The sequence below is a fragment of the Ceratotherium simum genome, chromosome 2, assembly GCF_057802395.1.
Source record: "Ceratotherium simum simum isolate JZ-2026a chromosome 2, ASM5780239v1, whole genome shotgun sequence".
NCBI lineage: Eukaryota > Metazoa > Chordata > Mammalia > Perissodactyla > Rhinocerotidae > Ceratotherium > Ceratotherium simum.
In genome coordinates, this window is record NC_141901.1 from 8,004,588 (window position 1) to 8,032,122 (window position 27,535).

The following is a 27,535-nucleotide window of genomic DNA, read 5'->3' on the forward strand; positions in this document are numbered from 1 at the left end:
GTTTCTTGGCCTTTTCCTCGTCTGGGAGGTAGAGTAACTGATGTGTGGGCGCAGAGTCTGCAGTAAGGGCATTTCTTCACAAGACCATAAGCTGAAGTGTGCAAGAGGTCATGTGCTGAGCTGATCTGGGATCAGAAGGTAAGTTGGTCGCGCATCCTCCCAGAAACAAACCTTTCCAGCTAGAAGATCAGGCTGGCGAGCTCAGGCCAATGCAATTCATGCTCTAAGAACAGCAGTGTCACCTCGAGAGTGTGACCAGGTGTCTAGGAGTGGAGACTCATCTCCTACTCCTTTGGAGATGGCTTGGCACTGAGGCAGAACTTGAGGGTTGCTTGGCTCTGCAGTCGAGTCTTTGAAGCCAGACAGACCTAGGTTCAGATTCTAGTTCTGTGCCCCCTGGGGAAGCCACCTAATTTCTCCACTGCTCAGTTTCCCCATTCGTTCAATGGGGACCATAATACTTACCTTGTAGAGTTACTATGGTTGTCAAATAAGATAACATGAAAGGACTGGCACTAAATGGTGGCCACTATTATTTCTATCAATATCAAGCCTCCAGTGTCTATGGCATGTGTGTATCTGAACAAGTAGCCTGGCCCCAAACCCCAGCTTGGTCCGTGTCCCTTCCCTGTTCTTTACAAGGTGAGTGCTCCAGGAAGAAAGCTCTGCATGTGTCACTGATACCAAACAGCCCTGTAAGTAGGGAAGGGCTCCAGGGGAGTGGCACTCGTTACAGGCGAAACAGCATGGGACAGGGCACAGCTGTGCAACCTGGAGAGAGACAGTTCACGTCTCTGCATCTCCATTTCCTCGGCTGTCACCTGGCAGTAACCATAGCTGCCCTTGGTTTCCACATCACAGGATTGGAGTAACAATGCCTGTTCTATCTAATGGTGGGGAGGGCCTCACTGTTCCCCCCTTGGCAGGTATTTGAGGAAATATCTGCCCCATGATGGGGGTGGGGCTGGGGGAGTGTGGGGATGGGGGCGGGGCTGTAGGGAGGACCCACTGAGAACATGGCAGTGTGAGTCCTGCAAACCCCACCGTGCTGGACGCAGGTAGAGCATTCCTCTGACACCTGAAGGCTGTTTGCTTGTGTTTTAGATTCACAGGTGCAGTGTAGTCATTCTATCCTTGAGTCCTCTGAGTGCAAGGCCATGGCTCAGAAGAGCCCCACAGGCAAGAGCATTAACCTCCCCATGGGAGACCTGGCCTCTGAGGTGACCAGGCGCAGATTCACCATGACCACAAGGTACCCAAGAGCTCTCGCTGGCGGGGTTGGGATGGAGCATGAACGCTGATCCCCACCAAGCGCCTGACACTGCAGGAGACACTGGTTTACATAAATGTATTCAAATGTATTCATCCGTTGCAGGATGAATAGCCAGGCGGATTTTATGGATGAGAAACTGCTTTGTCACCCACTATGGGAAACAGGCCTTTCTCACGTGGTCCTTCAACAGGCAGTGATAAGTGTGTGGGGATGAACTGCAGCTCAGTGGCTCTTAATTGGGGGTGGGGATCACTTTGATAATTGGATGGAAGTTATGATGTACCCTCGCAGCATAAAAATGCATGACTTTGCAAAGTTTAGGGACAGCATGGACTCCCTGAAGCTCGTCCTCATCCCCAACTAGACTGTGAGCTCCCTGCAGGCAGGGACTGTTTCTCTCCTTCACCGCCATGTGCCTGGTGCCCAGCACTGTGCCAGCGGGCCCTTAGGAAGAAGAGACCTTAACAGCTTGTGTGGCCTGAGGAGAAGGTTTGCCAGCCACAGAGTAGGAAGCTGTCTGTGCTGCATGTGGGATTTCTAAAACACCCCTACTTCCTGACGCCTTCCCTGATGGAAGGGTCAGCTAATAAAATACAGGATGTCTAGTTAAATTTGAATTTTAGATAAACAACTAAAAGTTTTTGGCCTAAGTATGTCTGTGCAATATTTGTGATATACTTGTGTAAGAATTAGTTGTTTATCTAAAATTCAAATTTAACTGGGCAACCTGTATTTTCATTTGCTAAAGCTGGCAAGCCTACAATGGCCACCGTGGGATGGCCTGTCTTCTCTCTGGTCTGAAATCTCCAGATCCAGTTGGGTACCCAAGACATCCCATATATAAAGGTGTATAAAGAAAATGTTAGGACTCCAGTTTATACTAAAACTGAGCTCTACTGAAATTGATGTCTGGCTAGATGCAGCTCCCCGCTGTGTGTCAGGAGGTCATGTGTAGACTGAGACCTTCCCGATGGGAGGACAGAGGCTGCAAAGCCGGAGGAATGCGGTGGGGGCTTCTTCACTCGCTTGCAGCCAATGCCAGCACATTGCAGTTTACTTGTGTTGGCGAAGTGCATTTCCAAGTTATATTATCTAGTCTTAATGAATGTAACCCTCAAAAGAAACAAGTGGTCCAACAAATTTCTGCCAAGAAACTTGGGTTGAAATAATTCTAACATGGGCCGGCCCCGTGGCTTAGCGGTTAAGTGCGCGCGCTCCGCTGCTGGCGGCCCGGGGTTCGGATCCCGGGAGCGCATCCACGCGCCGCTTCTCTGGACATGCTGAGGCCGCGTCCCACATACAGCAACTAGAGGGATGTGCAGCTATGACATACAACTATCTACTGGGGCTTTGGGGGGAAACATAAATAAATAAATAAAATCTTAAAAAAAAAAAATTCTAATAATGCAAATATGAGTAAATGACAAATATCGACAGAGCTGACACTTTTGGTTTGAGTTCTTTGTCACGTACAGTATGAGCTTAAAAATAATGATTTTAGGGCCGGCCCCGTGGCTTAGCGGTTAAGTGCGTGCGCTCCGATGCAGGCGGCCTGGGTTCGGATCCCGGGTGCGCACAAACGCACTGCTTCTCTGGCCATGCTGAGGCCGCGTCCCACATACAGCAACTAGAAGGATGTGCAGCTATGGCATACAACTATCTACTGGGGCTTTGGGGGAAAAATAAAATTATAAAAAAAAAAAATAATAATAATGATTTTATTGGACCAGCCCCAGTGGCCTGGTGGTTAAGTTCAGCGTGCTCTGCTTCAGCTCCCGGATTCAGTTCCCCGGGCGCAGACCTCCACCACTCGTCTGTCAGTGGCCATCCTGTGGTGGCGGCTCACATACAAAAAGAGGAAGATTGGCAACAGATGTTAGCTCAGGGCCAATTTTCCTCAGCAAAATATATATATATATTTTACTAAACCTGATAAGAAGTTGGCCAAAAAATGAAAATAATTGATTTGAACTATGGACTTCCACCAATATTGTTCACAATGCTTCTTGACCTTAGAGTCTATTGGGATGTAAGTTATTAGTGAACTGATAAAAAGTTATGTACAATTTCTTAGTTAACATAGACATGGGGGTGTTGAAAATCTTTACTGATGGGGCACATGGCAAACTTCATACCAGTTTAGACTGTGAGAGTGGGCATTGTCTCCCAGGGGCTGTGGTCACTGTGCTACATCCACCCAAGAAGGAAGAGACCCCACAATTCTGGGCCCTCTCCCAGCCCCTTCCCCATTCACCCCTCCCGGTCCCTTCAGCAACATTGGGGATCAGCTGTGACAGGGAGAAGCAGCAGGGAACTTGCGGTCAGGAGATCTGAGTTTGGATTTCACTTCCACCTTTACTGGCCACATGACCCGACCTGGGTAAATCACCTTCTGTCTCAGCTTCCTCAGCTGAAAAACTTCCTTTGAGGTGGGGCTGAGGATCTGCATGTAGTTTCTAGTTCATTTCCAAGTCCCTGGAACGTAGTAGGTACTCGGGGAACAGTTAAATCTGAACCTTCGATCACTTGACAGGCGAGTCCTATTCCCTTGAAGGCAGGGTTTGCCCAGCCCCGAGTAGGATGAGAACTCCATGGTACACCCCAGCAGAAGGGGAGGCAAACTCAGCAGGCTGGGGCAGGGGGTAAATTAGGCAGAAAGGAGAGATGAAGTGAGCTTAAGGCTGAACTGGCCAGAGAACAGCTGGAATGCAAATGACCCCTCGAGAGAGAGCCTGCCCTAGGCTGAACTTACAGAGAGCCGGCTGCTGGGGGTGGACCCCAGCTCCAGTGGTTCCACGGGGCCGGTGGAGACAGTGGAGCTCTCTGAGAAGAGCTGACTCACAATTAAAGTGTAAATAGAATGTATCTCATTTTGCCAGGTGACAGCTCTGTGAGCATGTAGATAGTCAGGAAGGATGTCCTCCAACATGTTAAGTGGTTCCCTTTAGGTGCCGGAGTCTGGGGGGCTTCTTTTTTTCTCCTTTTTTTAAATCCTATCTCTATTTGAATAACATTCAGTGTGCCTTTCCTCCCAGAGAAGAGAGATTTACCAAGAAAGGTGATGAAGCCCGGGAGATGCTCTCCAGTTTGGATTTGGAACAAGTCCCTCCTCCTGGCACAGCTGGGCCCACGGTACCCCCACCCCCACCTCCTTCTCCAGCCGAGGACTCCCAAGTCTCCTAGCCTGGAAAACATCAGTCATTTTGAAGTGGACTTACGTGAAACTCCAGACAACAGTTTCAGTGAAGTCCTTGGAGTTGTCTTTGAAGACTGTTTGGAAGATCTTTGTGTTTTCTCTCCTGTTTTTCTTCTCCTACAACCACTGTTGAGCATTGTTCGTCCTCACTAATGCCCTTAGAGAGATCTTTGGTTTTTCAGGTCAAGTCTCTGATATATGTATATATATGATCTTTAATTTATGTCATGTAGTCAGTTGTATTTGAATTTAAAAAAGGAATTATCAGGCCTCAATGTTTGTTACTATATCTGGATTAGTGGAAAGTCCAGGCCTCTGTGACTTTAAACCTTTGGGCTCCAGAGGACTCTGAGGTATTTAGGTTTCCAAAACTCAGCCTGGGACATGACAGTTTCGTGCTAGTTTGACTGAGCTGTGTCCCGTCTCCTGTGCTGGTGCGAGGCTGGTTGCGTTTCACATTTATGCACAATATTTTCTAAGTTTGCTTCTAGGAGATTTAAGTGAATTTCAAACTCTGTAACAGAAGAACCCTAACCTGAGAAGCAGCCAAGTGCAGAGTGACCTAGTAGGGGAGGAGAAGTGTATTGCTCAGATCCCATACTCAAGTCGCTCTGCTGACCCCAAAGCACCTCTGAGGACTTCCAGGGCTCTTCCAAATAGTTTGAAAGCATCAAAAATGTGATAATTCAAATCCATACATGGGAAATGTCTCTAGGTGTCATCTTTTATTTCATCCATTTCTTCATAAAGTCCTCATGGGTGTTCTCTTTCCAAACTTGCCCTTGAAATGTGCTTGGGTCCCTCTACCCACACCATCAGCAGGCTGTGCTGTGGGTGTGGAAGCCAGATTCCTTACTTGGGCTCTGCTGCAGCAGCATGAGGTGGGGGGAGCGGGCACAGAGCACCTGTCACTGCCAGCTGGGTGCTTGACATACACATGACCTCATCCTCAGTCAGATGAGGAAACAAACCTGCGCTGTCCAGTAGGGTAGCCACCAGCCACATGTGGCTACTTACATTTGAATTCATTAAAATTAAACAAAATAGAAAATTCAGTTCCTCAGTGGCACTAGCCACATTTCAAGTGCTCAGTAGCTACATGTGGCTGGTGGCTACCATATTGGATGTTGCAGATCTAGAACATCACTATCATTACAGAAAGTTCTGTTAGATGTGCTGGAATAGAGATTATGTGATTTGTCTAAGGTCACACAGCCAGTTAAGAATAGAATCAAGGAGGAGAAAGAGTGGGAAGGACTAATTCTTTTAGTTTTATTTCCAGTTATTTTTGAGCAAGTTCCAGGATGATTTTTCTGTTCATTAATTTGTTTAAAAAATATTATTGAGTACTTTCTTTGTGAGCTGGGATTTCTTCTAGGGTCATAATATTGAACAATCAATCCTTTTGCCCCCATGGAATTTACATTCCAGTGGGGAAAGACTGACAAAAAGTACTATATACAACTTAAAAACATACATCAGGAGGTGATAAATATAATGGAAAGGAAATTTTAAAGTGATATGACCGGGTAAGGAAGATTAGAAGCGGCAGAGGAAGCAGTGGGTCAGCTGCAGTTTTAAATAGGGTGGTCTGGGTAGGCCTCGTTAGGAAGGCGACATTTGAGTACAGACTTAAGACAGTGATGGAGTTAGGTGTGAGGACATCTGGGACACAGGGAAGAGCAGTGCAAAGGCCTTAAGACCAAAGTGTGCCTGGTGTATTCAAAGGGCACGGGGGTGAGGGGGCTTGGCTGAGCAGAGGGAATCAGGGGACGTTAGTAGAAGACTAAGTTACAGCGGTGGGGGAGGGAGGTAGATCATATGGGGCTTTGTACGGACTCTGACTTTGAATAAGATGGGAAGCCATGAAGCATTTTCAGAAAAGGAGAGCCAAGATCTGGCTTGTACTTTAATGGGGTCACTCTGGCTGCTGTTTGGAGAATAGGCCGTATACGGGGAGGGAGCAGAATCACTTTAGAGGCTATTGTAGTAATCCAGGAAAAAGACGATGGTAATTTGGACAAGTAGCAGAGAAATGTGGTTAGATTCTAAACATATATATTTGAAGACGGAACCAACAAAAGTTTCTGATGGATTGGATGTGGGGTTATGAGAGAGGAGTGAAGGATGACTCTAAGATTTTTGGTGTGAGCAACTGGGGAGATGGAGTTTCCATCAACTTCAAGAACAGATTTGGTGTGTCTGAGGCGGGTAGGGTAGAGAAACTCAGAAATTCTATTTTTGCTGGTTTGTTATGCCTAATAGACATTTAAATGGAGATGACAAGGGGGCCAATGAATATGTGAATCTGGAGTTCAGGAGTAGTGTCTGGGCTGGAGATATAAATCTGGGGGGTCATCAGCATAGAGATGGCATTTAAAGCCATGATGCTACCTGAGATCACCAGAGGAACGAGTAGATAAAGAAGAGACCCTAAACTGAGGCCAGGGGCACTTCCATCTTAAGAGACTGGGACTATGTGAGGGTTAATTTTATGTGTTAATTTGACTGGTCCAAGGGGGGCCAGATTAAACATTATTCTGGATGTGTCTTCAAGGGTGTTTCCAGATGAAATTGGCATTTGAATCGGTGGACTCAGTAAAGCACCCTCCCACCCCCCCAGCGTGAGTAGGCATCATCCAATCCATTTAGGGCCTGAACAGAACAAAAACGTGGAGGAAGGAGGAATTTGCTCCTTTTGCCTCCTGCCTGCCTGCTGCCCTTTCCTTGGAATGCGTTTTACACCATCAGCTCCCCTGGTTCTCAGGTCTTTGGAAGTGGACTGAATTACACCACCAGCTTGCCTGGGTCTCCAGCTTGCAGATGGCAGATTGTGGGACTTTTCAGCTCCTATAATCACATGAGCCAATTTTGTATAATAAATCTATATATTCTATTGGTTCTGTTTCTCTGGAGAACCCTGACTAATACAGGCTAAAAAGAGGAACCAGCAAAAGAAACCAGGAAGGAGCAATGAATGATGTAGCAGGAGACGGATGTCCTGGAAGCTAAGTGAAGAGTTTCCTTCTTCCATCTGTTCCTCCTCCATTCACCCTCTTCCTCCATCCCGAAGCCAGAGGCAGTTGCTGATGGAGGGAAAGAAAAGGCAGAGCTGTGCAAGCAGATTCACCTCACCTGTACGTGCGCTGTCACTGCTCATCTCATCACACAAAGGGGTCTCCTCACCTTCCACTTTTCATTCAACACCTGGCATCTAGAGATGCTTAGAAGGGTGAATGAGTTCATGCATTCTGACTTCTAGGTTTTCTAGTCTTGAAGAGTCTGCTATCAGTGGGGTAGAGTGGTAATACCCAATTGGTATGGGCTGAACTGTGTCCCCCTCAAATTCATATGTTAAAGTCCTAACACCCAGTACCTCAGAATGTGACTGTCTTTGGAGATAGGGCCTTTCAAGAGGGAATTAAATAAAGTCATTAGGGTAGGACCTAATTCAATTTGACTCTTGTCCACATGAAAGAGGAGATTAGGACACACACTACACACTTGTGCATCCTGCAATCACAGCTCCCAACCCAGAGGAATTATCTGATGTTGGAATCTGTGCTGTTCTCATAAAGTATCCCACAAAGTTCAAGGAGAATGCTGTGTAAGATAATTTTATTTCACAGGACAAAGCTTATGTAATACCCGACTGGACTCTCCCTGAAGCATTAGAAGCCAACCATAGTAAACGCATCTTACACATGTTCAGTACTGCCACAAGAGCTGGTCCCCTTCCTTTAGAAGTGCTGGTTCTGTTGTGGCTTATGGTAACCATGCAACATGCAAGAGCAGGGAGTGGCCCTGGATTCTACATGGGGCCACATGTTTTTCCCAAATTCTTCTCCTCCAAACTTATCCTCTTTAGCCAGTGAGGGCCATTGATAAAAAGCCTTGTGGTTTTCATGAGGAAACTACTATGCATTACAGCTTTTGCCCCAAATCACCAGAAGACTTAAACTATTTTGGTTAAACATCTCTTTAAATGCTGACAGAAGAAAATATCTATTGTGAAACTGTCTAAACGCCAAGATTGCTATTCCTGGCCAGTCAGACATGGTGACAATGCACATTCTTCTGAATTAATGACAGCTTGGAAAGCAGAGAAAGGCCACACGGGCTTTGGCTGGCTGGCTCTCCCCTCGGGGGCCCTGAACATCATTTCCTCCTGCCGTTTCTGACATGACCTGGCGGCTCTTCACATCTTGGAGAGCTTGATGTCGTAGGTGACCATGTTGAAGTTGTCCCAGGCAAAGAGCTTCTTCTCCAGGGGGTTGTAGTCAATCATGCTGCTGTACTGGTAGCGGTTCTTGAAGGGGATGGTCAGGGCCCTGCTGCTACCGGTGCTTGTGTCGTACGCAAAGTTGACGGCAGCATCAGGCGATGAGTAGCTGCTGACGGTGTACAAGGTACCGCAGATGATGAAGGCGTTGGCGACTGACTGCTTACGGATGTTAGTCTCCCAGGTTTGTTCAAGTTCCAGACTCTCCGGGTTCAGTTTGGAGAGGACAATGGCGCCTTTGGCCTCCTCGGTGCTGTAGATGACCCAGAGGCCCGTCTCATCCACAGCCAGGTCAATGTCCGTGTAGCCGCCCCACGAATACGGGAAGCGCCCGTGGTAGCCGGCTCCGGGCAGCTCCCTCTCGGCCCTCACTGTCTCGGTGTTCAGCTCATACCTGACCACCGTTCTGGACTCGGCCCCCTGGAAGTAGAGGCTCCCCGCGTACACCACGGCGCCCGTGCTCTCCAGCGGCCTGGGCAGCACGTGGACCTTGGAAGGGTAGCCCTGCAGGAACTGGCTGCCGAGCTCGTACTCAAACACCCGGCGGACGTCGGTGCCCACGGTGTCGATTCTCCACGTGGTCTCCCGGGTAGCGGGGTGCGCGGGCCGGGGGTCTCGCATCCACACGCCGTACTTGCCAGCGATCGCTTCCGCTGTTCTCAGAGTGAGGGGCTCTCCCACCCACACGAGGTCTCCGCATCCTGGTGAATTCAAAACAGACAAAGCACAAAACGCTCGTCCGCCGGCTGTGCGCGCAGCAGGCGCCCGAGCTCTGCCGCCCGCCGGGGGTGTGGCTTTCCGCCCGCTGCTTAGCTCTCTAAGCCTGTGTCCTCATTTGTAAAGGGGGATAACGATAGTGTTTTGGGTAGTAGGGCTGTTGTACGTTTTAAATGTAATTATGCCTGTTAAGCGCTTGGTCTGGAGTAAACGCCCGGCAAATGTTTGCGATCGGTGTGTGATATGAACTGAACTTCCACTCGGCATCAGTCATAAAGGGGAAGGCTGCTCAGAGGGCTTCCAACTCTGTGTGTAATATTGACTGCAGCTGGGCGGGGTCTCGTGGGCGTTCATTAGATTACTCTTTATGACTTTCATGTCTGATTTATTTCATTACTTTAAAATGAGACAAAAATCAAGTCATGATAATCATCTCTATAAAACAAAGTTTTTCAAGCCCTAACAGATGGACGACATATTTCAGGCATCCTATTAATACAACAAAACCTAAATATTACTTTTTTAATGTAATGAAGAGAGGGTTGAAAATGTAGATTTAGCTGAATCACAACAAATCTCTGTACTTTAATGGGCACCTTCAATTTCCCTGTAGAAGGTGGAAACTCTTTGCTGCTCGGATCTCGGGGCACCATATTTTGACTATTTCAGAAGTCGGCATCCCCATGCTGCCCTTCAGGGCTGGCAATAACTGTGAATAACATGGATGGTCACAGTTTCTGAAAACCACAGTCTTTGTCCTAAAGTCAGGCTTTCAGGGAACACTTGGGAGAGGGACAATTGTACTTTTCCTAAGTACCAAATTCAGAAAAGATATCTTTAGTAACAGACTGTGTGCTGAGGTGGTACATGGTGTCCATCTGGCCCTCAGATAAAGATATGAAGGATCTACTGAAAAAATGTACCTTTTCAGGTGTAATTAGTTCCATGTGACAATCAAGTAGGTGAAATAAATGCATCTCTCATCTTCCCCAGCCGAGCCCAGCCCACTATCCCAAGTGTGGATGATAAGACACAGGCTTTGCTAGAGAAGGGCCAACTTCCTGCCGGCATGCCCTGGAAAAGGAGCAGAAAGGGAGTCTGTTCCTCTCCCCCTTCCTGCCTCTGCTCTCAGGGAAGTTACTTGTCCTCCCCCCACCCCCCAAGGTGAGCTGACTGACTGTGAACACAGAACTAGACACAGATAAAGACCATGTGGGTACAAAAGAGAAGAAAGTTAACTTCATACCAGTGTCTCCCTCTTCACTCCTGGGTTGGCCTGATGGACTCTCCTTCAAGATTCCGGAAGCAGAAACCTCAGTTAACTCTGACTTTAGTTCCTGGAAGTCCAGGTTCTCCAAATTCCATTTAGAAACTATATTAAAAGAAAGAGACAAAATTGTACTGTGAGGAAAAATGGCCCATGACGATGTTGAGGATGGCGTTATATAGGCTTCCAAAGAAATGACGATGTTTGAGATTTGTTTTAAGATAATATATGGGGGGCAGGGAGGAGGGAAAGGGAGGATAAAACAAGACTGGATATGCTGACAACTGTCGGAGCTGAGCGATGGGTACACTGGGGTTCCTGTTGTTCTCTCTACTTTTGTGAACGTTTGAAAAATTCCATAATAAAAAGCTCACGAATAATAAATTTCATAGCAATGTGCCTAGCACAGAGTAGGGTATTCAAAATACAATAAAGCAAGCTTGTACACAATTAAAATAATTCTCTCTAGAAGGTCTGATTTATGAGAAGGTGAGGTGTGATTCAGGGATATTGGGAAGGTCCTTAACATCTTCTGGGGTGCTCAAAATTTAACAATGAACAATTAACTTCCCTGTAAGAGGTAACATCTTAAGTTTTACAAGCTCACTTGAAATATTCTGTCAGATCCCTTTCTGAGACCAGTTTTGGACAAGGAACAGAGTGTGCAGGATTCCTACAGGAATGTCGGGGAGAGTTTGGGCCGTGGAGAAGGGAGGAGGTATGGATGACACTGGTTAGACATTAAGTCATCACAGTGTCACACATCACTACTTTGGCCTAGCATTATGGTCATACAGCAGTCCTTGAATACAAAGAAAAAGCAGTAGCCACAAGGAATAGGCTTAGCTGTTTTAAAATGTAGGTTTGATTATGATTCAGGTGAGGCGAGGCCAACAGATAAGGAGACGATTGACACTGAAAAGAGAGTTTGTTATACTCACTGATGACAAGAGGAGGGGGCACGCCACACCACAGGGGGCCACACGGCCAGGCCAAGCACCGGGGTCAGTCAGGAGGGCGGGGAGGCATGGGCAAGAGCCTTTGTTGTGGTTTCCGTGGGAAGGAACGGGTGAGGCAGGGTAAGCAGGTTTAGGATTGGCTGGTTTGAGTAATTTGGGCAGGCCCTGGGGTATAGGGCTGTCCCTCGTTGTCTGGTACCTGGCCTGGGGTGATCAGGGCTGGTGGGTAGCGGCCCTGAGTGGAGAGCCTGAGAGGAAGGGGGTGGGGGTGGGCTCTGGATTGGTCGGTCTGCATGTGAAAGGTGCGCTTGCAGGGGAGTGTCGGCAAGGCCCAGAGGTCAAAGCATCAGAATAAAAAAAGGCCAATGTTGTAAGCATATCTTTTTATTCTGATGGTCCCCAGCCCGGCGGGGAGGGCAGCGAGTGCGACACCTGGACACCTGAGGCTGGGACCACGCAGCGGCGCCAAGCTCAGGAGGACATTCTCTGTCTTTGATCGCTTGTTTGCTTCAGTCTCCTCAACTGACCTCACAGTCATGGAGGGTTATACTGGGACTCTGAACCCTCCTGGATGTGCCACGTTTCCTCAAACTTAAGCCACACATCCTTCCACATTTTCACACGTCTGGGATCAAGGTGCCCTCTCATAACTGCTGGTCTTTAGCTTCGCTGAACTACGGGACTAGAGAAGTTTCCTCCCTGGAAGGGGGTAGAGAGAGCATTCAGCTACGAAGCTCTCAGGCGTGGGCCAGGCCGTGGCGCTGGGGGCGGCACTTTGTTACGGCAGCTCAGCCATCTCACCCACTTCCCTCTCCGGCCCGCCCGCTACGTCCTCTCCACCTGCCTTTGGCTGCTGTTCAGCTGGCCTCCATGAGAGGGTGACCGCCCTGGAGGGGTGCATCTTCCCACCTTGGGATGTCCCTCAGTCTAGAGCGGGCCGGGGAGCAGTTAAGACCCTTAAGTCAAAATGTGTAGCCAACTGAAGACATCCTAGATATGCACCCCAAACTCCAGGGCAATTGGGAGTCCCCGGGACATGGCAGGCCTGCGCTCTCCACAGCCTTGGGGAGCTATCCACACAGTCAGCAGCCGTTCTAGAGCCCCTAGTAAGTGCAAGGCTACGTGTGGAGGTGAAAGGGGAATAAGACACAGCTGGTCCGTGCTTCCCTTGAGGAATTCATAACCTGGCAATGTCCTCTTGGCCGAGGAGTAACAGGGGTTCATTCCAGGCTGCTTTGGGAACCAGGATCTCTTAGACCATCCAAATGGCTCCTGGAGAGTCCTGGGAAGTTGATTTGGTTCCCTGAGTCTCCTTCTCCCTGTCTGAAGATCCGTTGAGGTGAGGAAATTCCTCTGTTCTTCACTCTAACGATCACCTTGACCTAGGAGGGTACCCAGGGCCGAGGCCGATCCCCTATGTCAGATGTAGGACCCCTGCCAGCAGCTCCCCTCCTTCCCCCGTGCTGGCCACCCACACACCTCCACCGGGACTTGGTGTTAGGAGAGGGGCGGTGTGTGCGGGGTAACCATCCCTGCCTCCTGGAACCCCGGGCCGCCACCCTGTCTGCCTGCCTCTCCCATCACCACGCCTTCTTTCTCAGGCCTAAGACACAGTGACAGAGCCCCGACCCCCGGCTGTCAGGAGCAGCCCCCCTGCCTTGCCCGCCCAACTTCCTACACTGAGCGGAGGCTCACACAGTGTGGCCACCCCGGCCGGGCAATTTCTCAAAATCAGGCCGTAGAGCAAGCTCCCCAAGGTGAGCTGTTTTCCTTTCACCATCAAGACTATTCCTCAGGATAATCCAAACTTCTTTTCTTTAGTTGTTTCAATTAATTCTCAGAATAAATACAGGAGCTGTTTTCAGGCAATGTGACGGGAGAGAGAACGACTGCAGTGGCATCTAGAGAGTTCCCTCGCCGCACCCCAGCCCCCTGCCCTTCAGCTCCGACCCACAGCTGCCACCCCTCCCCTGCACCCAGCTCCCTCCTCTGTGCAGCTGATGCAAATTATGCCGTGAATGAGCTAGGATGGTCCTGTAATTTAGCGACTTACTGAGAAAAAGATGTCTTGAGAAATATAGAGGCACACACCTGCAAGTCAGTGAGAAGAAAATGAAGATAAATGCCCTCTTTAGCCACAGAGGGAATGAAGAAAGTGGGGAAAGAAAACAAGACAAGCATTTTCCCAGATGACTTCCTTGAAGAGAGCTAAAGTCCTGGCACTGAAATACTGAAAAACAGCTTCTTTGTGAAAAGATATGATTAACAGGTAATTATAGCTCTTTCCACATTTCAAAGCAGTTTCCTGGAAATTATTTATGTGATCTGCCATCACAAGTTCTGGAGAAATGGAATAAGCTTTAGGACTGCAGTCTGCACCTCATTTAATTATTGCTACCGTTATTAAGAGCCTCCTATGAGCCAGGTACTGTGCTGAGGCTCAGAGAGGTTAAGTAACTTGCCCAAGGTCACACAGCTGGTAAGTAGTGGGACTAGGGCTTGAACCCATGTCTGCCAAGGCCATGGCAGTTGTGAACCTTTCCACCCTGTGGAGATGTGTCAGTTATAAATTTATTGCCTCTGAGGGTCGAATACACACTTCCATATATGCTCTCCGACGAACAAGGCATTTCTCCTTAATGGAGCCATTTTAAAAATGGGCGCAGTGCTAAGCCTTCTCGGGAGAGGGCGCCGGAGGGACATCGTGGGAGGAGGGAGGGCTGTGCAGTTTCCCGGGGGCTGGCTTGGCAGGGTGAGCGCGAGGACATCTGGTGGAGCCCTGCCCCGGCCACGGGCCCAACGTGTGGTTGCTCCGTGACCTGCCAGCCTCGGCCTGGCCGCGGCCCTTCCACAGCCTCCCCCGCGGAGCCCGAGGCCCTGCTCTGCGGTCGCCCCGACTCCACGGTGCCCGCGCTCGGAGGCGGCCAGCTGCAGCTCCGCACCGGCCCCGGGCCGGGCGCACAGGCCGCCTTCCCCGCTCGCTCGTGGGCTGGGCCCCGCCGCCTCAGTCCCTCCTCCCGCGCCCTCCCCGCCCCGTCCGAGGGGGCATGTGCAGTTTACTTACACCCCATAGTTGCTCGTTCATCACAGTTAACACAGATTCAGTAACCGTCCCTGACTTAACCTGCTGTGTGGTTCCTGGCTCCCGATGGCACCCAGCCTGCGACCGAGGCCTCACCAGAGCCGCGAAGATGCTGCTCAGATCCCAGCGGGCTGCTCAGCACACACGCAGCTCCCGGCCCTGCACTCAGAGAGCCCGGTCTTCCCACCGGCTCTTCCGGCCCCACTGCCCAAGCAGAGGCGGCACGGGTGCCCGGCTGGTGCCATCACGGCCCCCAGGGCTTCGGGCAGGGGCCCTTCAGCTCTGGTGCTCTCTTTCTCTCCGTCTCTCTCTCAATCTCCCTCTCTCTCCCCCAACCTCCTTGCATCCCTCTTGGCAGGAACCATGCTTTATGTGCTCTCTTTGGAGTAAACAAGAACCACAATAAAACCTAATGTCGAGGAATGGCTTCCAGAATGACTCAAGGCCAGTTCTCAGTTGGCAGGTGGGCTGGCTGGATTACAAGCCTGCTGGCTTCTTCTTGGTTGTGTCAGCCAGGAGCATCTGACAATGGTCAGACTCCCAGAGTAGAGCTGTCTGGCTGGAGGACCAAAGCCTGAGCGAGAGGATGCAAGACCCAAAGGCAGTGAAGCAGTTGTGTGAAGGGGCCTGGACTGGGCCAGAAGTCATAGCTTCCTAGTTCAGTCCTGCTGTGTTCCAGCTGTGTGACTTTGGGCAAGTTACTCAAACTCTCTGAGCCTCAATAGTCTTAGCTCAAACTATAAATGAAATGGTCCTCAATAAAGATGTGTCAAAACTAAAATTTCTCTGGAATGTTTCAAAATCACTCACATTTCATTCTGAATATGGGAGAAAAACAAAAAGAGGTTATGAAAATATTAAGGAGTATATTGTACCAGGTAGTTAAATATTTTTTAGAGCTTTTATATGTTTGTTTGTTTCTATTAAAATTCAGCCCTTCTGTGGTTGAAAAGTTCACGTCTATTACAAAATTCTGGAAATTTTCTGCATGCTCTGCCCTATCTCCCTTACTTCTGATTTATAGACTCACATTCTAGAAAGCTTAATCTAGAAACTGAATTTATTAACTCACTTGCATACCTTTATATACTTGTGTACATATTGGCAAATAACACTGTAATGATTTTTGTGGTTATTTTCTATCACTGCCCGAAAAATTAGGTCAATATTATATCAATGAAAAGAATGAAGAAAAAGAAGAGTGGAAACATAATTACGGGTTGTCATAAATACTCTAGGAAAGTGAAGACTAGCTAGCAAACGAGTGTCCTGGGTGCTGCTCCAACACGTACTGTCTCTAGAATCAATGTGTGTCATAGAGATGTTATGTACATGTTGATGTTTTGATCATAGAGCAATATTTTAAAATAACAGTGGCACTCAAGCAAAGGAAGCCGTTTGTGGTTATAATCCAGGCACCTTGCTGGATGCTTCCTCATGTTACTTCAAGGGCATAATAACCCCCACGAGACACTTTTGTCCCCAACCTATGGGTGAGGAAGCAAAATCTGCAGTGCTCCTGTTGCACACCTCTGGGGCCCCGCCTGTATATCCTGCCCACTTTTTTCCAGCCATTGCTGTGGCAACCTGCCTTGTGCAGGTGTCACCTGCTGGGACCTCACCTCAACTGGCCTACCCAGCTTCTCTGACTCTCTGCACGAACCAGCCGGGGGCCCACATCTGTGCATCATGGAAGTGCGATATCCCCTCCTTGGCCAGCAGAGTCTGGGATGGGGGGACAAATGCTCCCTTCCTCTGCTGCATTCTACACAGCTCCCCAGAAGGTCTCGGTGGGACTGAGCCTCCACTGCCCACTGTGCTGACCAACTGGAGAGGCCCCCCTCCTCCTTGTTGGCTCTCCTTCCTTCCCTGTCTCACTGTCCCCGTCACTGCCTCGCCCCGCTGGGATCACGGCCCATACAAACCACTGCACACAAGCCCCATCCCAGGCTCTGCTCTCTGGGAGGACCGGGCCAAAGCAGAGGCACAATAAAGGGGTAAGTGGGTCCTCTCCTGTGACACTAATAACCGACTTTAGTTTATCTTCTCGCAATCTGTATTTTTCTATTTTGGGCTTGTTTAAAAGGCTTACAGACATTTCACTACAAAACTGTTACTACAGAATTTTATATATATATCCTCTCAACTCATACACACACACGGACACACACACACGTATAAACAAGTGATTTCCGTGACTCTAAGATTTTTTTCTATGTAACAATTACATGATTAAGACAGTGGTGGTGAGAATGTGAATTATAGGTGGAGTAAGAAAAAGTCCAGCTCTTTCCCTTGTTCACTCAGCCCCACTAGCCCTCACTCCCCACCCCCTGCCCTGCATGCAGCACAGCCACACTCAGATTCCAGCCGCCCAAAAGACCCCTTTACCCTCAACTCTAGGACCTCAAAGCAGATCTTTTGTTCCAAGCATTTCTTTCCCTGATCTTTAAACGTAACTTTTCTGTCTTTTACCTTTAGGTTCTACAAACTGGAGGTCAGTCACCTCAGGGTCCTGAAGGGCCACTGAACCTCAGGTGGAAGGGCCTGAATTCTAGTCCTGGCTCTGCCACCAGCTGGCGAGGTGACTACGGACCAGCTGAGGAACCTCTCTGGGCCTCAGTTTCCACGTGTGCACGAAGGAGCCAGCGATGTTGGATGCTCTCTAGGCCATTTGTCCAGCTCTCCATTCTTGTACTAATGTAATTTCCTGCTCATGAAAAAACCCACTGCTAGAAAAGAGCTTCCAAGTCTGGGGGTCACTATAATGGGCTGTTGTCCTTATTTCAACAGTGGGGCAGCTGGAAAGGACAAAAAGAAATATAAAATCAGAGAACACATCTCATAAATTCCCAAAGACTTGTTGAATGACACATGATAATAAAAAAACAAAACATTTGGCCCCTATTTTCACACACACACATGGGATTTTGTTGAGAATGTAACTTCATTCGGTTAACAGTCTGAAATAAGTAATGCCTCCTAACACTTCTGTTAATAATGATTCTTTCATTTGTGCTCAGAGAACCAACAGCAACAAGTTTCCTCATGATTAGAAAATTCATTAAACCATTACTATTTGGGAGTACAATGTTCACAAAAAGTGACACAAATACTGTCTTCCCAACCAGTGGGGAGAGTGTGCCCCCTCCCCCGGCACACGCTCAGAGACTCCCCTCTAGCAGGGGCTGGGACCAACAGAAGAGCACCTCAGGGGGCAAACACCCCCTCAAGGAGTTGTCTGGTAACTTAAAGCAGACGCTCTAGATCTGACAAAGAGCAGGAAAACTTCCACAACAGCATATTTTTTTTTTTTTTTTTTTTTAAAGATTTTATTTATTCATTTTTTCCCCCCAAAGCCCCAGTAGATAGTTGCATGTCATAGGTTCACATCCTTCTAGTTGCTGTACATGGGACTCGGCCTCGCGTTGGACGGAGAAGTGGTGCCTCGGGGCGCGCCCGGGATCCGAACCCGGGCCGCCAGCATCAGAGCGTGCGCACTTAACCGCTAAGCCACGGAGCCGGCCCTACAACAGCATATTGAGGTAACTGACAAGGGGTTACCGCCTGTTTATTTTGCCAAAGTAGGGCATTTAAAAAACAAATAAACCCACCACTTATCATCATTTCATACATCTATTGTTATTTCATAAATAGAAGTCATTTTTAACACCAAAGGCGTTAAACACAACTTCCGAACAAAGATTCACAAAAGGATAGTTTTCTCAAAAGGACGGGTGGCGACCGTCTGCTGATCATACACATGTGCATCTCCCCTGGTCCTCTTAGTTCTCCTTTTGCTAGGGGACTGTGCAAACTGTCATGGACAGGCACAAGAACTCGGGACCACGAACCTCAACAGAACTCTCAGAAGGGAAGTCACTGGCAGTACGTGAAAGTGACTGCTTTGCCCTCCGCAATTCAGCTGCCTCGCGCTGCATGTGCCGTCTCTGGGAGAAGGAGGGGCAGGAAGGGCAGGCCTGGGCCACCTGTAACAGGTTGTCATGCGCCATGTCACCTTCCGGACTCCGAGGCCCCTGCCCCCCACACTCTTACCTTCCCTGGAGCCTGGTGGCCCGTCCTGAGAGGAGCTGTGGGCCTGGGGACACTGGTCCCTCCTCAGCCGTGCCACCTCCTGGCTGCTGCTTTCCAACCTCCTGGCCAGATCCTCCTTCTCGGCCCCCAGACGCCTCTTCTCTTCCTCCAGGGCTGTCTTGTCGCGGAGGAGGTTGCTGTAGGCTGTCTGCAGCTCCCTGGTTTGGGTTTCCAGCTGGTCTCGCTCCCTCCTCAGGGTGCCCAGCTCCCTCTGCAGCCCCTCTTGGGCCTCCACGGGCCCGGCAGCCTGGTCCAGGGTCAGCCGGTGGAGGAGGCCCTCCAGGGAGCTGAGCCGGCCTTTGATGGACTCCAGGTCTGCGCGCTGGGCGCTGCTGTCTCTCTGCAGGTCCTGGATGGCTGACATGGCCTGGCCCTGCTCGGGGCAGCTGGACTCATTGGGGCTGGCCACACTGAAGGTGTACTGGCATTGGCCACTCCGGTCATTGGCCTTCAGGAGCTGGGCTGTCCTGGCCCCCGCCTCCCACAGCACACAGGCCAGAAGCAGCAGCTGCACAGCCGGCATCTTGGGCCTGCAGCTGTGGCAACGTGCACAGAAGCCCTCGGTGCAGAGGCTGGGTGAGGCTCCCTCTGGAAAGCTCTTCTGTGCTGCGAGATGTCTGGATGGGTGGCCCTGCCGGCTCATGCCCCAGCTCCACAGAGGTTTATATATACTGAGGAGCCAGCCCCGCGTGGGGGGGAGAAAGAGGTGGCCACGTGAGGCTGGGTGGGGCCATGCACATGGGGTTGTGGGGTTGTTTTCACACTGCAAACAAGATTCTTAGAAAATAACTTTCCAGAAGTCTGTTTTGAATTTCTTTTAAAAGACGAATGTCCCCACTTTATGCACCCCACATCCCCATAATAGTCCCTATGTCCCCACTCTATTTGGCACAGACACCCTGACAGGTGTCCACCTCATCCAGCACGACTACTTGTGTGCCGATTTCAACAAGGATTTATTTCTAGTTTATGTTTCCATTTACTCTGCAAACTTTGTTGAGAACCTGCTCTGTGTCAGGCACTGTGCTAGGAACTGAGGATACAGACACACGTAAGACACAGACCCTCTGTCCCTGTGACAGTGACAGAGACAAATAACAGGCAGAATACAAGGGCAGCAGGCCCCCAGGCTTCAGGGAGCAGCAGTCCTGTAGAAGTGTTGGAAGCAGACCTCTTCCCTTGCCACCAGCTTTCAAACAAGTGTGGTGTATCTTTGGGAGAACCTCCTAATTCCAGTCTTGCATCTCGGGCATCAACGTCAATGTTAGCCTCTAGACCAGTTCTTACCGTGTGTTTGTGCGTGTGTGCACTTGTGCCCATGCATGTGCCATGACCCCCACTGATGAAACCTGTGGATCCCTTCTCAGGAAGATGTTTGTAAATGTAAATAATACATAGGCTTACAAAGGAAACACATGATGTTGAAATACAATTATCAAAATATTAAAAATTTGAAATACACATATCCTTTATTAAGACATTAAAACCAGGCCTAGTGGAAGGGAGTCTAATTTCGAAGTAGTTCGAGTGTAAGCAGGTGCCATGCAGTAGCTGGAATGGAATGGAAAACGTCTGCGATTTCCGTTGGTGGTGACTAACACAACTTCGGATTTTTGGCTGTATCCATCATGGAATCAAATGTTAATCCTAAATTTTAGTTAGAAGGTGGTGAAAACAAAGATGTGATTTTTTTCCCCGTCCAAACTCACGGGCTTTCTGGACCCTGGGTTAATAATCCCTGCTTTACATTAATAAACCCACAGAGAAAAAAAAAAACAAACAAACAAATGAAAAAACTCACCAAATGTACCAAGAACGGCAGGAGGTCCGTGCAAATCGGAACGTGGGCAGTAGCCTCACCAGGAAGTTTTAAAACAATGTTGCCCTTGAACAAGGACACGTCATCGGACACCAATGACATCGTCAATATCTGTGAAGTAAGTATTTCATGTGCCCCCGCAGACTCGCCTTGAGACTGGGAAAACACATTTTGCTCTAAAGTGTCTATTCCTATTTGATTGGTTCTCAGGTTAGATCTGAACTTGAGACATTTACAAATGGGTGTCTGTTTACAGCTGACGAAGGGGTACTATTCTCAGTTCCTGAATCAGATCAATATCACGGAAATGATTTTTTTTAATATCTTATAATCAGCAAGGACTAGGTTCGAATGTATGTGGCTTTACTCTTAAGAATGTTTTCTTTCTGTTAAAAGGCCATTTGTGACAACATGGATGGACATTGAGGGTATAATGCAAAGTGAAATAAGTCAGAGGGAGAAGGTCAAATACCGTATGATTTCCTTCATTAAGTAGTAGATAATAACAACAATAAACAAACACATAGGGACAGAGGTTGGATTGGTGGTTACCAGAGGGGAAGGGGGGAGGGAGGAGGGTGAAAGGGATAATCCGGTACATATGTGTGGTGATGGGTTGTAATTAGTATTTTGGTGGTGAACATGATGTAGTCCATGCAGAAATAGAAGTACAATGATGTACACCTGAAATTTTTACAATGTTATAAACCAATGTTACTGCAATAAACAAAAAATTAAAAAAACAAAACAAAAAACAAAAAACAAAACAAACAAAAAAAGGATTAAGATTGTTCCTGGGCTGCCAACGCCATGGAGGTTCAAATAAAGAGAAATGTATGCAATCCTGCTGCCTGCAGTGCGCTCAGGATCCCTGAGCTCCTAAAGGAAGAAGACCCGACCAGCAGTCAGGGCCCCCGCCTCCCGTGAACTGATCTCCGCCCGCGGTGCCCCGCGTCGTCCGGGAGCGCGCGCTCGCGAGTTCCCCTGGCCCCTGCAGTGAGCCCGCTGCCCCTTAGTGAATCTGTGTCTCTTCCGCCCATACTCAATCCCTCTCTTTTTCTTTATCTCCCTAAGCTGTAGGCCAGTCTCTGGCAAGAGCAGTCACTGTGGAGCGGTGTGGGTGCCGGTCGGCGCTGAAGGGTTGAACAATCCCTGGCATTTTCACTTGGTCCAGCCCAGTTTTTGAAAGCCAGGCAAAAGTTACCACCAGTCATTCTCAATATTCTCTATGGTTGCCGGCAAATGCCGTTGCACATACTCAGGGGAAGAAAATGGGGTGTCTGGTTCCTTGAGCTTTCCTCAGTCACTGCGGTTCCCCGTCATTTCGTCCTCCTGGAGCCTGGAGTGATACCACCGATCAAGCTCCCACATTCTGCCTTCCATCCCGCACCCCCCCGCCCCGCGCCCCCTCCCTGCACCTCAGCTGCCTGACCTCTGCCTCTCAAAGCCTTCATGGAATGCTGGAGCCACAAGGGCACTTACAGATGAAAAGAATAAGGCCCAGAGGAGAGGGACTTGCCCAAAGTCACACAGCCAATGAGTGGCAGAACCAGAAAGAAAACCGAGGCCTCCTGATCCTGAGTTTTCCCACCTTTCTGCATAAGCCAAATCCACCCACGTGCCCAGTAGTGGCTCAGAATACATGAAAGACTCCAGTCACTTCTTCCAGGAACTGATGCTCTAGGAAATGAGCTAGCTTCCTATATGCCCATTAAATAGAGGTCTTTGGTGAAGGGAAACTCATGCACATCCTTGAGTTTTTACAGCGATTTTATGAAACTGCATCCTTTCATGAAATAGAATTATTCTCCTAAAAGCAAAAAAAAAGGGCTCACTGGAAGACACAGAAAACTCCCAGCCCCGGGAACAGAGATAAACATCTAGTCAGCTTCCGCCTGTCCTTTTCACCTTCCTGCTTTTCATCCCCTCCGCGCAGGCGCCCCACTCCCTGCAGTCCCCAACGCCTGGAATTGTCTTGGGCGTGGAGACCCCTTTCCCTCTGAGGACACACTGTCCACTCCAGATTCGCTGTTAGACTCTGTTCCATCTCCATTTCCTTTCTGGAGCCTGAAGCCAGGGAGTCTCCAGCTCAGATGCTCCTGGCAGCCAGGAAGATGCTCACGGGTGTGTCCGGCCCACCCCAGAGTTATGCTCGGTGTTGGAGCAGGCAGGGAAAGCGCTGGCCGGCGGCCTCCCGTGCAAGATGGAGGCAGCAGGGGGCGCTAGGGAGGCGGCATTATTAAGGACCCTCAGTTATGCAATTCGATTCAAGGCTGTGGTTATTTCCGTTCTTTTAGCACCGGGTTTAAGCTGGTTGGCTACTGATGTTCTTCTGCAGTTCTTCCGTGGGACACTGTCACCCCCATGGAGATAGGGCAGTGGCAGCTTTGCTCACCTTTTTGTCCCGAGTGTCTGGCCGTTGTAAGTGCTCAAAAATTTTTCAGTGGATGCTAGTACGGATACATAATTCAAGCAGAAATAGAAAACAAAAGGACTCTAAGGAATGAGAACAAAGCCACCAGTGGCCCCTGTCTTCTAAGCTGCCCAGCACACACTGGGCACCTCCCCGGGTCTACTTGCAAGGCCCTCCCAGCTGGAGAGGAAACTTTCGCTGAGGGCACACGGCCCCCCCCCCCCCCCCCGGCCCCGCCGCCAAACGCACACGCAGACGCAGATACTCCCAAATGCGATTATTTTATGTAGACGTTTTTTTCACTACGGATAAGGAGGCTTATCTCAAAATATGGTGCATTAAATGGTAACTTGATAGCATGAAAATGGGGACCAGGGAAGACTGCTGAGAAGGAGCAGTCTTGACCTGGGGAGCTCATGGCACCATCCTCCACCTGGCAGCTTTCATCTGTTTCCTTGCTGGTTCATCATTCAAATGACTTCTTTTTAAGCACCTACTATGTGCTAAGAGCTGTGGCGCATACACAAATGTATAAGACAAGACCCCACTGTCATAAGGCTCCCATTGCATAAGGCTATTCAAGTAACCTTATTGCTGGAGAAGTCCAGGGGAGGGAGGCTTCCCTCGCGACCGGAAAGGCTTTGTTAGCAGTTCGGCTGAGCCGGGGTCTGCAGAGGGAGGCTGCTGCTTCCTGTAACTACTAACACTTCTTGACGTTGTTTTGCAGATGAGACCACTGCTGAGGAACCAGTTTACACCAACCTGAGCCGCCCAGCTCCCCTTCTGGATAACCAAAAGTGAACCCCGCTCCTTATAATCTCATCATAATGCTCAAGTTTCCGCCCAGAGGTGTTCCGTCGCGCTTCCTTTGAACATGGGGGGCATGTAACAGCATGCGCCTTAAAAGAACATGGCTGTTAGACAATAAACCCCAATTTCCTGCCTTTCCTTTAACTGAATATTCATGACCTGTACTTTGATTTAACAATAACAGGACTCCTTAAACCCTTGTTCTGGGAGAGACTGCTTCGGGAATCCTCCCAGTGTTCTCCTTACCTGCTGCAGGTCCTAAACCTTGTTTCTCTCTTCCATTTCCCTGGTGTGCTTATTGGCTCTGCACTCACCAAGGGGCGAACCCATTGTGTTTGGTTACAGCTTCACAGGGGAAGTGGCATTCATAACCGGACCTAATGAGATGGCATGTTAACAATGGCTGAGGCGCTGGGGTTGTAGACTTGGCTACAGGTCTGCCTCGGGTTCTCGGCGTTTAGGTTGTGTCTAACGACAAGCCATGCAGACTCACTTTCAGACTAAACACATCTATTTCCTTTGTTGTTGCCACCTCCTGGCACCCTTTGGGCCAAAGCAGGAGGAAAGGGGAGGTCTTAAGCCAGAGAGTCTTGCACAATCTCTTCCATCCAGTGCTTGGTCCAGGGGCTGTCCAGTGCTGTCCAGGTAGGAGCTGGTCCTGGGCACTGGGGCATCCTCTTCTTGTTGGGAGAGAGAGAGACTTTGGAGGGCAGGGCCCAGCAGCTGCTGCCATGTAGTACAACCCAGGAGCATGTCCCTGCCTGGAGAGGAAGGCTTTACGGGGCCTGAATGGGAATAGAGACAGCCCTCTCAGCAGAGTTCTCAGTGCTCCAGGTGCCATGCTAGTGTTACCTCCCAACGTGGGCCTTCTGCTCGCGGCAAGACATGCCAATAGTCAAGAGGCAAGGTGGTAGGAAAAAAAGGACTTTATTATTACAGCTTGCTAGCAAGATGGAAGATCGCTGACTAATGTCTTAAAAAAAAACATCTTAAGGGAGCACAAATCTTACAGCAGTTATATAGGCCAGTGGGCTACAGGGGAGGGGGCCAGGAATGCTGACCCTCTGGTCCCACAGACTGGGAGTCGCCACACCACATCCTCCAGTCTTCATTGAGGATGGCTATCAGCACAGACTCTCTGCCGGGGTGGGGGGGGGTGGTGGTGTTGGTCATCACACTCCCAAGGAACAAAAGAACAAAGCCATCATCTCATTGCAGCTGGGAGGCACACACGCAGGCAGGGGCCGCAAAATCAACACAGCAGTTAGATCTCCTGGAGGGTGCATATCCAGCCAGGCTAGTTTGTCAGAGGCCATTCAAAGTCACAACAGGGTTTCCTTTCTATAACATGTGAACAGGCTTCCCCCACGCCACCCTTGTCTTGAGCCGGTATCACTAGCATCTAAAGTCAAACCACACTTAAATCATGACGATAACATTGTTGGCAAATTTTGGCATATAGATTCTACCACTAGTCCCATGAACATCCCACAAAGCCCTAGTATATGGCATGTTAAGTTGATTTTCTTCCAGCTGTTGATGGGTCAGATTTCCACAGGGTATCGGGGGGATATGGAGATATGAAAGGAAGCACAGAAAGTAAAAGTGAGATCCATTCAAAAGACCAAAAAATAGCCCAGTATGAAAAAGAGCATCAGGCCTGTGTGACGAGGGCTGTACTAGATCAGGCCGGAAGAGCCAGGGTCAGGAGGACAGGGATTTCTAATGATTTCTCGCCCATCAGGAGCGTGTATGCCTGACTTTACAAAATTGTTACCCCTGTCTAAATTGATTATGTATCACGTATTTATTTTATAGTTAAACTGATTAAAATTCGTTCTCTTTCGAGAGTTTCTTGAGATTCCTTAAGAAAACTAGACTTACTAAAGGGCCTTCGGGTCCCCGCCCACAGGCCCTGCTGAGGTGAACACACTTGACGTTCTAGGTGCCTCTTAACCCTCTTTTGTTTTACTCTGTGCTTTCATCTTTTCCCTTACAAGCCAGAATTAATCCAGTCAATTGAGTGTGTCTCCCGCTCCAGACAGGGAGGCGCTACGAGTGCGCTCGACCACCTAGTCACCCTTGCTTGTTAAGGTCTATGTCATTCTCATTTGCTTCCTGAATTTGGAGAATTTCGGTTTCTTTGGTATTTTTATGTCCTTTGCTGGCCTGACCTTCCTAAGCTCACTTGTGCACAGCGATGCTGTTTTTGTCTTTTAAATAATGATCCACTTTGAGATCTGATCAGATTATGCTTTTTGTGTTTTTCTCATTTTTCCTTCAAGTTCACATGGAAGTCCCTTCCTAAGGAACAGGTACTTCATTATCAATTTGGAGATGTCTTTTTCTGAGTTGTTTTCCTTATTCATTGACCTTTGGTTCTCATCATTTTTTCCTGAAATTAAAAACAAGGGAAAGCTTATTTTCCATCCTCATTTGCTCTCCTGGAATGTTCTCATGGACAAATGCCGTAAGGCAGCTGTGCTTCAGTCTCTTAGCTCCTGCAGATGGACTTACCTTATGGGATCTCACGCTCCTGAAGTACAGCTTCTGTGAGGGGCAACTTCAGTCATCAAAATAAGAGCAGACACGGCCCGAACACTTTCCCAGAGCCGACACGACGTCTTCCCGGTTCTTTACTACCCTGCCAAAGACGTACATCCAAACCAGGGCCAAGAGTTTACAGGCACTTTCACATATCTCATCTCATTTAACCCTCTCACAATAACCTGAGGTAAGCTGGGCAAAGTTCATAATTCCTCCTTTACAAGTGAAAAAACTGTGGAGCAGAGTGATTAACCGATGTATTAGAAGTCATATAGCTGGTCAGTGGGACTAGGACCCGAATCCTGGGCCTTCCCACTCCAACCAATCTCTAAATTTAATGCTGTTGCAGGGAAGCCCTAAGAATGAACTTCACAAAGGCTTTCAGATATTTCTCCTCCACCCAATCTATTGACCAGCAACTTGAAGACTAGATTTACCTGAACGTATGTGGGGCTGTCTGCTTTGGGTTCGCCCCGTGGGGTGGGATTATGTGTCCTACACTGTGTGGGACCAGAGCAGAAATGACGAGCAGCTGCTGTGTAACCCATGATATGACTGGGGAGTCCTGGCTGAACGCTGAGGGCAATCCAAGGCTCGTTGTGAGGCTGAGTGAGGGCTGCTGGTGTAAATCTTCCTTAGGTTGAGCAGACATTCTCCATCTTAGTTTCAAGGTACACTTTGTCATTCAAGTTTCCTAAAGGAAAAAGTGTGTGTGTGTGAGAGAGAGAAAGAGAGCAGAATATGGTAAGTATTCTCCGAAACTGAAACTGGTCTTTTAAAAAATGGCCAAGCGCACTGTTCTCCCTGCTTCTCAGGAGCTGTGAAATCTCACTCACAGCAGCTCTGCTTCTCGATGTATCAGCTCCATTCTTCACTTGACCAGAATCTTCCTGCTGACTGGAGCTTTAGTCTGGTCCCTTATGGTCACCCCAGGCCTGAGCCTACCACCCAGCGTATGGCCTTTCAGCTCTGCTTACTGACTCAGTCTGTTTCCCAACCACATTCTTGAGAGACGTTTGATTGGCTGAGCTCCTTCTTTCAAGCGACCACATCACTCAGAAGTTGTCCAGTAGCC

General features: G+C 49.0%; 2 protein-coding genes across 2 annotated transcripts; one reads left to right on the forward strand and one right to left on the reverse strand.

The window, feature by feature from the left end:
- The first annotated feature begins 1,088 nt into the window (after nt 1-1,088).
- Nucleotides 1,089-4,611, forward strand: MYOCOS (myocilin opposite strand). Its single transcript, XM_087418356.1, has 2 exons — nt 1,089-1,252; nt 4,309-4,611. The coding sequence occupies exons 1-2, from the start codon at nt 1,158-1,160 to the stop codon at nt 4,454-4,456; spliced, it is 243 nt and encodes an 80-aa protein (XP_087274482.1). The 5' UTR covers nt 1,089-1,157; the 3' UTR covers nt 4,457-4,611.
- A 3,122-nt stretch (nt 4,612-7,733) lies between these two features.
- On the reverse strand, nt 7,734-19,421 carry MYOC (myocilin). Its single transcript, XM_004425044.3, has 3 exons — nt 18,833-19,421; nt 10,715-10,840; nt 7,734-9,452 (listed from the first exon to the last, which is right to left on the reverse strand). The coding sequence occupies exons 1-3, from the start codon at nt 19,392-19,394 to the stop codon at nt 8,668-8,670; spliced, it is 1,473 nt and encodes a 490-aa protein (XP_004425101.3). The 5' UTR covers nt 19,395-19,421; the 3' UTR covers nt 7,734-8,667.
- Between the last annotated feature and the right edge of the window lie 8,114 nt (nt 19,422-27,535).